The sequence below is a fragment of the Phaenicophaeus curvirostris genome, chromosome 7 (assembly GCF_032191515.1).
Source record: "Phaenicophaeus curvirostris isolate KB17595 chromosome 7, BPBGC_Pcur_1.0, whole genome shotgun sequence".
NCBI lineage: Eukaryota > Metazoa > Chordata > Aves > Cuculiformes > Cuculidae > Phaenicophaeus > Phaenicophaeus curvirostris.
In genome coordinates this window covers 40,334,302-40,344,691 of record NC_091398.1, presented here as the reverse complement: position 1 = coordinate 40,344,691, position 10,390 = coordinate 40,334,302, and the positions used below count along the sequence as shown (strand labels likewise).

The 10,390-nt window shown below is 42.6% G+C and overlaps 1 protein-coding gene across 2 annotated transcripts; it reads left to right on the top strand.

Moving 5' to 3' along the window:
- The first annotated feature begins 219 nt into the window (after positions 1 to 219).
- NMI (N-myc and STAT interactor) lies at positions 220 to 10,107 on the top strand. Of its 2 annotated transcripts, XM_069861599.1 has the most exons (10): positions 220 to 377; positions 1,258 to 1,308; positions 2,564 to 2,641; positions 3,002 to 3,160; positions 3,422 to 3,529; positions 5,717 to 5,879; positions 6,392 to 6,498; positions 6,626 to 6,818; positions 7,448 to 7,554; positions 9,050 to 10,107. In XM_069861599.1, exons 2-10 carry the CDS (start codon positions 1,264 to 1,266, stop codon positions 9,236 to 9,238), a joined length of 1,149 nt encoding a protein of 382 aa, XP_069717700.1. In that variant the 5' UTR covers positions 220 to 377; positions 1,258 to 1,263; the 3' UTR covers positions 9,239 to 10,107. The 2 variants fall into 2 exon arrangements, with proteins under 2 accessions (XP_069717700.1, XP_069717701.1); XM_069861600.1 differs by lacking the exons at positions 220 to 377; positions 1,258 to 1,308; positions 2,564 to 2,641 and adding an exon at positions 2,772 to 2,819.
- Positions 10,108 to 10,390: the final 283 nt, after the last annotated feature.

The window sequence follows — 10,390 nt, the reverse complement described above, 5'->3', positions numbered from 1 at the left end:
TGCCCGTGGCAGGGGTGGCACTGGATGGGCTTTGGGGTCACCCTATGACGCTGTGACCCCTCAGGCGGGGCGCGCGGCCCCTCGTGCCCGGAGGCGGCGGGGCTGGAGCCGGGTTTGAGGTGGGGGACCCCGCTCCGTCGCCTCCTCCAGCGGCCCCGAGGTGGGGCGGCTCCTCCCCGGCTCCGGGATGGGGCTCGGGGGGGGCCGGGGGGGCCGCGCTCCGCCCCGCGGGCCGGCCGGGCCGGTCAGGGCTGTCGCTTTCGCTTTCCCTCGCCGGGCGCCGCGGGTCCCGGGCGCGGGGAGGCCCCGAGCGGCACCGCAGCCGAGTAACAACCGCCCGGGCGGGGTGCGGGGGGCTGCGGGCTCGGCACAGCCAGGTGAGAGCCGGCAGCGGCTGCTGGGGCCGGGGGGGCCCGCAGGGTCTGAGAATCGTAGAACGGTTTGGGTCGGAAGGGACCTCAAGTCCCATCCAGTGCCACCCCTGCCCTGGGCAGGGACACCTCCCACTGGATCAGGGGCTCCAAGCCCCATCCAGCCTGGCCTTGAACCCCTCCAGGGATGGGGCAGCCACCCCTGCTCTGGGCAGCCTGGGCCAGGGCCTCCCCACCCTCATCAGGAAGAATTTCTTCCTAATGTCTAATCTACATCTGACCCCTTCCAATTTAAAGTCATTCCGCCATGCCCTGTGGCTCCAGGCCTGTGTGAAGTGTCCCTCCCCAGCTTTCCTGGAGCCCCTTTCAGCATTGGAAGTTGCTCTAAGGTCTCCCCGCAGCCTTCTCCAGGCTGAACAACCCCTACTCTTCCAGCCTGGCCTCGCACGGGAGGTGCTCCATGCTTGGATCATCTCCATGGTCCATTCCAACCATTCCATGTCCTCCCTGTGCTGAGGACTCCAGAACTGGACCCAGAGCTCCAGGTGGGTCTCTCAGAGCGGAGCAGAGGGGCAGGATCCCCTCCCTCCCTGCTGGTCCCTCTGCTCTGGATGCAGCCCAGAATTCATGTGAATTTGTGGGCTCTGAGCACATCTTGCCAGCTCATGTTGAGCTACTGATCTACCAGCAGCCCCATGTATGTCTTTGACTGTTATGTTGAGTAAGAAAGGAGGCTTCAGCTATCCAATAGTCATCACTTTTGCCCATACAGTAATACAACATTTACGTTTAAAAATTCTGCTGCTGTTCCTTTCTGCTCTTCTGTTCTGCTGAAAAAAAAAATCCAATATCCACAGTATTGTAATTTTTTTCCCTGTTCCCTCAGGTTTCAATGGATTCAACAAGTCCCCCACTGTCTTTAAAAGATAATGGGTTTGTAAGTATTTCCTGATGTGCTGTCTGGAAAAAAAAAAAGACTGTATTTGGCAATTTGTCTGAATGAAGGTTTATGCTAGTTCTGCTAGGACAGAGCTCCTGAAACTTCTTGTCTTGCTTTCTTTAATACTTTGGTCATTTCTCATTCCTGTCTCCTGTTTCCATAGTGAGAGTCACATTCCACAGCGCCTGTGTTGGAGAATTTTTCTGTCCTACAATTCTTGCTTATCTGTCTCTGGAGGTTTCTTAGGGGAGTTTCCTTTTCTCTGGTTCCTCCCTCAATTCAGTTCCTGCTGTGCTGCAAGTACAGTTGGACTGGCTCTCAAAGGTCTTCCCCAGCCAAGCGATTCTATGATTCTAAGTAGCTTGAATGGGACTTTCCCTGGGACTTCTTGAGTTTTCCTTATTATTTTTGTCCTTCTTTAGGTTGAAAACTTGGTTTTGACCATTTTTCAGTAGAAAACAGACATCCTTTCTTATTAGCTTCCAGCTGTGGCACGTGCATCCTTCTGCTTTTCTAGACTCAATCCCCTGAGCGAAGGAATTTTTGTCCGGTTTGAAATTACACGCAGATGGGGATTGCCCTCTTGCTTAATAGGCATTTGGAACTGGACAAAGCAGTGGAAAAAATGTTTTATATTATATTGTTTTTAGGAAATAACCCAGCATTACCACGAGAATTGACAAGATTACCTAATTTAGACCTTTTCCATGCCGAAATTTCATGGTCCGCTTTCAAGTTTTATGTAATCTGCAGTCAAAGGGAGGGATTGTTTCAGCAGGTCTCTCTGGATTTTTTTTTTTTAATTCAGAGCTTTGCAGCCGTAGAAACAAAACAGGCCAGGGGAGATTGTCTCTCTTGGCCTTTATCCAGCTGTAGTTTTCCCCTGCTTTTGAACTTCTGCCCTGAAATGCTTAAATTCTGAAATGCTTGTTCTCACCTTACCCCTGCTTGATGTTACCTTTTATTGCCCAATCTCCCTGAGCTTGGAAGCATCCCATTTTGAGTTTTTCTTCTCATTAGGCCTGTATTTTCTTGATAAGTTGTCTTAGAGGAAGTGCTGAGAAAGTGTATAGATAAACATTTGTGGGTTTGAGGGTCTCAGTTGCCTGTGGAAGAACATGAGAAAACTTGCTCTTATTAGTTATCAAAATTTTAGCCTGTGAGTATTTTCAGTTGGATAATTAGCTTGTAATGAATATGATTTTGCTCCATGGAAGGAGAACCTGTCTCTTTTTTTTTTTTTTCTCTCTAGGTTATGACAAACCTTGACTGTCTTGACACGTCAGAAGATGAGATGGAAAGACTTAAAGCAGAGCTGAAGGAATGGAAGGCAAGTTCTATAAAGCACATAGAGTCATGGAAATGAGCTGAAAGACACTTGGGAGATCTTTAATCCAGACTAAAACCTTCTCAAACCAAACCAACTCTTTCCCAGTTCTAATATGTTTGTCTAACTTTGTCTTCTTCAACCATAAATGCTTATGTTGAGCTCAGCGGTTACTGCGCTTGTAAGTCTAAGAGAAATATTTATCCAAATGTTAAAACTAAATAAATATACAGGGCTTAGAATCATAGAATCATCAGGTTGGAAAAGGCCTCTTGGATCATCGAGTCCAACCATTACTTCAGGTTTTGCTTGTTCCCATGAAAGAAAAAAAGAAATTCAATCTTTTTTCTTTTTACTACCCAGGAAAAAGTTGAAAAAGCTGAAAAAGCAAAAGCTGACCTTCTTCTCTGTAAAATAAGTGCCAATGAAGAGTTTGTTAGAGCAGAGGAGGAGCTGATGAAGCTAAAGGACCTTCAAGAGAAGCAGCATAAGAAGATTATTACGTCCAGGGAAGCACATGAGGTATGGCAAAAGCTTATTTATAGCTGTTTGGGGAATTGTGAAGATGTTGATTAGAGAAAATAGGATTAGTATTTCCTTTTCAGTTTCAACAGCTCTTTATGGTGCAGATAAGTAAAGCTTTGCAAAAGATCTATTGTTCCTGATGTCATGTTGAAGAATTAAAAGTTTAAACAGTTTTTTTTTAACACCTACAGATTTTACTGAAACATATTCTTGCCTTCTTTGCCTGTAATTTTGCTCTCAATACTTTTTGGGCTGTAGAGAGAACTGTATTTACTGAATCAAGAAAACAATGAGCTGAAGAGCGCGATTAAGAAGCTCGAAGAAGAACTTGCAGAATGCAGTTCAGTGCTCTCACATGGCTTTCAGGTAAAGGTTGAAGTATTTGGCAGTTTGTCTTTTGGAAGGGCACATCTTTATTTTGCCAGTGCTAGACCACAGGGGCCAGTTCAGCGTTCAAACCTCTGTTCATTTCCATATAAAATGTAGCTTGTTTTATTTTCTTGTTTTATCTGGTAAGTTAATGTGAGGAAGGGTGAGGCAGCAAATACAAATATGTGAGTGTTGTAGTTTAACCCCAGGTGGCAACTTTGCACTGTGCAAAGGATGGGGAGAGAATGAAAAGGTGAGCTCGTGGGGTGAGATAAAGACAGTGCAGTGTGACAGCAAATGGGAGAGATGATGATAATAATAATAATAATAATAATAATAATAATAATAATAATAGAATATACAAAGCAATCGATGCACAGTGCAAATTGTTCACCACCCAATGACTGATGCCCAGCCCATCCCTGAGCAGCTCCTCCCAGTTTATACACGTAGCACGATGTCGTACGCTTAGCACAATGACGTACGGCTGGGTCAGCTCTCCTGGCTGTGCCCCCTCCAGCTTCCCGTGCAGCTCCACCCTCCTTGCTGGTGGAACAGGGGAAGCTGAGAAGTCCTTGACTGCTTAGCATCAACAACAACAACAAAAATCAATGTATTATCAGCAATATTTGAATCTCAAATCCCAAACACAGCACTACACCAGTTACCAGAAAGAAAGTTAACTGTATCCCAGCTGAAAGCAGGACAGTGTGATTTTGAAAAAATATGCGAGAAGCAAAGAAAAGCTGAAAATTACTAAATGGAAGACACTGGAATAAATAATACATAGGGCATCAGCCATTTTCAAGTACTCTTATTTTATATTTCTTGGGTAAGAGGATGGAAGAAAGTGAATAGGTCCACTCTATGACAAATGTAGCAGTTATTTTAGCCTGTATTGAGCTGAACTTAATTATAGTCTCTCTCACGTTACTCTAAATTAGAAATAACTCTATTTGGAGATAGATAGGCCAGGTTGGATGGGGCCTTGGGCAGCCTGATCTAGTGGGATGTCCTTGCCTATGGCAGTGGGGTTGGAACTAGATGATCTTTAAGATGCCTTCCAACCCAAACTATTCTATGATTCTATGAGATAAATATTAATGATACTAGATAGATTTATAGTTGGCATCCAAAGTGTTGGTGAAACTGCTGCAGATTCTGAGATGATCAGGAATTAGAACTCCCTTGTGGAAATTTCAGCTTGTAAAACCCCATTTTCATTATGAATTGGAACAAACCCAAATATTTGGGGAAATTTACAGTAAAATGGAAACTGTGTTAATTTTCTGTTTATGCAGAGATTAAAACTCTTCCAGTATTAGTTTTGGGTTATAAATTGCACTTCTGAATGTAGGAGACGTTAGTGAGGTCCCGGCTCCTGCACAGCCACTGGGCAGGGCAAGGCTCCTCGAGGAGGGGGTTCAGTGTGAACAGGAGCCGGCGCCCCGTGCCTGAATTATCTTTAGGAAGACTGTCTCTCTTTCCATGGGCAGTGGAGGGAATGGAAGGGAAGCAAGCTCATAGATAGGATGCCAAGTCTGGAGATAGTGGAAGGAATGCTTTAATTACTCTGGTTATTTTATCTCTACACAAACTATTTTTCTCCTACACGGGGTTTTATTTAGAAGTAATAACGTAAAGGGGGAAAAAAAAGTTATCTGAAACTGAAACTCCCTCAGCTCTATCAAATCAGCCTTTCCTTACCAACGTTCTCCTGAACCTAGTTATAAAACCCTTGGATATTCTTATCTAGTTTAGTAAGATATCAACACATAAGGCTGTTTATTAGCAGACGTCCCACCGCTGTGGAGCAGTGACGCAATTGGGCAGGAAAAAATGGCAACACAAGTGTCTCTGATATTGGCACTCTGTAAATTTTTGGCACGGAAAGAATTCTGCTTCTGTAGGTGGATTTGAGCTGATTTTTTACTGTGTAAGGTCAAGTTTAAGTTCAAAGTTAATCAAGGAGGAGAAAATACACCTAATTGACAGAAATCCCAGGAACAGACAAGTACAACTCATCATTTTAGGTAGAGGAGTTATACTTGTTTTACCAGCTAGGACTTCAATCTGCTTGACTGTTAAAGAAACAAAAATGCATGCAGCTCTTCAAGGAAAGATTAACTTTCATTGCAATAAAATATAGAAGTTTTTTTTGTTTTCCTATCTCTAAAACACTAGATTAAAAAAGAGGTAGCGGAAACGACAGTGAAGTTCTCTCACCTGGAAGACGTGCAGTGTGATTATCCCGATATGAACACTCATTGTGTTTTTGGTGTAGCTACACAAATCCCATTCAGACTGACTCAAACCCAGGCACTGCTTACTTTCGAAGATGAACAAGGTACGATCTATATTTTAAGTGTAAAATTAGTGTCTCTGATGTATTTCATTGCCAAAGGGAAAAGATTTACACAAATGTTTTGGGGAAAAAAGAAATCCACAAAGAAAGAATATACAGAGAAGATTTCACTGTTACAATGCCGATCAGGAGAAAAAGTTGAGAGTGGGGAGGCCCTGGCCCAGGTTGCCCAGAGCAGGGGTGGCTGCCCCATCCCTGGAGGGGTTCAAGGCCAGGTTGGATGGGGCTTGGAGCCCCTGATCCAGTGGGAGGTGTCTTTGGACAGCATAAAGCTTCTGCTGTTCTAAATATATGTGGTATTTTACCTGTTGCCTTTTAGATTTTTATGGGAACAAATATACCTGAAGACATGGATAGTGGGATGTGTTTGCCTAACTCTTATTTCTCCTTTTTTGATGCAAAAGCAGCTTTTGCTTAAGGGACTGAGGAATGGTTTGGGGTTTATAATGATTAAACAAGGCTTTTCATATCTGAAAACTTGTCATTTTCTTTAGTTGCCCAGAGACTGGTACAAATGGGTAAGCATACTGTGAACCTGGACGAGAAAAGAGCAGAACTGAGAGTGAAGCCTTTTACACTTGAAATGGGAATCAAATTTGAGGTAATCAACTGAAATAATAAACTGTAAAGAGATGAAATTTGCAATATTTAGAAAGCCTTAGGTTCAGGGTCTTGGGTGTTTTCAATCACAAAGTGCAAAAAAAAATTAGGTCTTTTTTTTTTTTTAGCTCCATGTCACTATTTCTGGAAGGAAGATCAATGTTTCAGAAGTGCCTGACCTGCCCATCCCTGAAGAATGGATGAGGGACAAATTAGAGCTGAATTTCTACAAATCTGAGCAGGGAGGAGGAGGAGAAGTAGAAAATGTGAGCTACGACAAGCAGTCTAGAACAGCCGCTATTACGTTCCGCACCCCTGGAGGTATCGTGTGTAATATTTTATTGGCTACATGTACACATATTGTCCAGTCAGCATTACATTCCAGCCTTTATTCCATTCTGTGTTAATCACTGAATGTTGCAAACTTTTCCCACAGAGAGTTAAGTAGCTCAGGAAAAGACATGGGTTCACCAACATGTCTCTAAATAAAGTAATAATTCCTCTTTAATCAAACATGACCCGATAGGCAGTTTGTGATTTCACCTTTTTTGTCAACCCCCGCTTTTTTTTTCCCTTGCATCACTGGACACTTACATTGCAAAGAGAAAATGAGGAAAATGTGTTTGATTTTAGCTTTTCTTTCATGACAATGAAATTAAGACAGGCATTCAGATTGCCCAACTGTATGAAATTCTATGAAGATCAGTGGAGCCACATCCATTTAGAGCAGCTGCTTTAGATTTATTTCAGAAGCTTTTCTGGGTATTTAATGATTTAGCTTGTTTGGAAATGCCCAAACATCTTTCTTCAAAATGTGTATGAAGAGTCTCTAAGTGTGCTATCAGATATTAGTTTCTAAACTTATGTAAGAAAGATGAGCCTGCTCTTTGATACGCTTACAAAATGCATTTCGGATTAATTATTCTAACTCCTCTTATTCTCCATTACAGCGACGAATGGCTTTGTGAGATGTAATAAATATCGTTTCTTTGTAAACGGAAGATTCTATAGGCTTTTTGTGTCCCCAGACACCAATGTACACATGGAAAAGTTTCAGGTAAAAGAATCCAGTCCAGGCTAACCCCTAAATAGAACAGATATGTGGGAAGTACTCCCCACCTGGAGTCCTGTGACCAGTTCTGGAATCTCCAATACAAAAAGGATATGGAACTGTTGGAGCAAGTTCAGAGAAGGCCACAGAGGTGATACAAGGACTGGGGCACTTCTGCTATGAGGACAGGCTGGGAGAGTTGGGTTCGTTCAGCCTGGAGAAGCGAAGGCTGTGGGGAGACCTTAGAGCAGCTTCCAGAGCTGAAAGGGGCTCCAGGAAAGCTGGGGAGGGGCTCTGGATCAGGGAGGACAGGGAGAGGATGAGGGGAATTGTTTGATGCTGAAAGAGGGGAGATTGAGATGAGATCTTAGGAAGAAATGTTTTGCTGTGAGGGTGGGGAGGCCCTGGCCCAGGCTGCCCAGAGCAGGGGTGGCTGCCCCATCCCTGGAGGGGTTCAGGGCCAGGTTGGATGGGGCTTGGAGCCCCTGATCCAGTGGGAGGTGTCCCTGCCCAGGGCAGGGGTGGCACTGGATGGGCTTTGAGGTCCCTTCCAACCCAAACCATTCGATGATTCTATGAAATACGAGATATGAGTACAGTTTTTGGTTCTGAGGACTCCAGATGCTTTTGTGTCCTGCACTTTGTAAAAGTTGCTATTAAGTGTCGTTCTACAATACGCTGCTCTGTTGATAATGTGACATTTTGCAGTGTGAAAGCTATAATTATTTTTAAAGGGTGTACATGTCTTTCCTCGATTGAATTGGATCATTGCTTGCCATAATGTCTGTGCTAGTCAGGAGGAAGAATCTGACTTGTTCATGAAGTGAAATAGGTTCATTGTAGTCACAACAATGTTTTACCCAGTGACAAAGCACTGACATATTGATGTCTAATGAGCGGCCTTGTTGATAGTCTCGCAGAGACCCTTGTGCTGTGAATCATTAGTTCATTTATTCTCTTCATTCATTCATTCATTTATTCATTCCACCCAAAAATGACTTATTTTCCTGTAACATTAGTCTGCTTGCTCATCATATTCTCACTGAATTTATTTGTTCCTTTGTATGAATACATTGTAATCAAGTCAGTATTGTGTATATAATCAGGCCTTGATAATTGAAGTGTTCACTGGAGTGTTTGTGTTTATGAGATACAACAGCATTCTTTGCAGGTGTATATCTTGTATTGGCATGGATTTTTATGGAGTGATGCTGTCTGGAATCACCAGAAATCCCCAAATCGAGTGTGTGTGTGCGTTAAGGAGGGTAGGGGACACACGTTAGGGAGATGCTCTGCCTGTTGAACTCAGCAGTGTCTTCATAGAGTTGAGAGCTGCTTTCACTGACAAAAATACACCATGCTGTCTAAAGCCTTAAAATGTCATCAGAGATCCTAGCCACAGCGGATCAGGGCTGTGTTTATTGCCAGTATCTGTCTGCTCCTCTAGATGTACATGCAACAGCTGGTCTGTAATACAAGTTTGTTTTTCTTTCCTCAACAGCTCTTTCAAGGGATCTCTAAGAAGACCATTCTGTTGGAAGGAATTGAAGAGACAGACGATGATGAGGAAAGCGTACAGGACATGATCGAAATACATTTTCAAAAGCCTAGTAATAGCGGTGGAGAAATAGAGAAGATCAAATATGTATCAGAAGGAGCAGCATGGGTTTGTTTTGAGGAAGATTCTTAGCAAATGGCAGATTGAACTCATGGAGTGCTCAGGTTTTGCTTCATTGGAGGCTTGTGAGGTTATGCAGACATTGGACTTATAAAGCTCTGAAATTTATACTTGACAAAGAACTTCCCTGTCTTGCTGGTTTGTTTAATGGCACAGACATTGCGTACAGGTCCAGCAGAACACATCACTTGAGTATTCCAAAGCTTCCTGATTAAAGCCATAGAAAAAGCCTGTACCAGCACTTGAAACTTAACCAAAGATTGCCTTCTGCAAATGTTTTGTATCTTGCAAATTTTAGATAGGTTGCATGCTTAAAAGTGGGATGAATCTATTCCTTCTTAACATTTTGATTACCAAAGCTGTAATCCAAATCAAACCTGCTTTTTTGAAGTGCCATAGCTGCAGGAGGTAGCTTGGAGAGAACTCCAGTCCTGCTGAGGGTGCTGTATGCCACCATAAAGTAAATACCTGAACACAATTACCCTGTAATTTTCTAAAATCTGCAGTGATAAAATAGAAAAAGGGAAGAGTGCAAAACCACCACAGATTTACTCAATTGTATTTTATAAGAAATGCCATAGCAGTAACGCTGCTTTTAGCTGTTAAAATGATATTACTTCTAGGTTCTGATGCAAATCTGACTGACTTTCTGATAATTTAATAGCCCGGTTTATTGCTTGGTTTTACTTATTTTTATTTACAATTATATTTTTCTTCGTTTTTATTCATGATTTTGCTTACTTTAAAATGTTACAGTTGGAAAATTACTTTTCCAATTACAAATTACTTTTTCAGCATGTAAATTCCCATTTTTGTTTCCAGTACATCCTTCCAGTTCTCATTCTGAACAATCTTCAAAATAAACTGGAACTGCAAAGTCAGAGGTTCAATGTTTTTCCTTTTGTGCTGTCGTCCTTTTCATTTGCTGTCCTTGGGGGCTGAAATAGTTTGGCAACAATAATCCGAACTTCAGATTGTTCAGATTTCTGAATGGGTCCAACACTGAAAATAACTTAGCATATATTTGATGTTTTAATATTCAGAAAAAGGACAATGCACCAAACTAGTGTGAAAAGAACACTACAAATACACCTCAGGTTTCTTCATTGAATCATAGAATGGTTTGGGTTGGAAGGGACCTCAAAGCCATCCAGTGCCACCCCT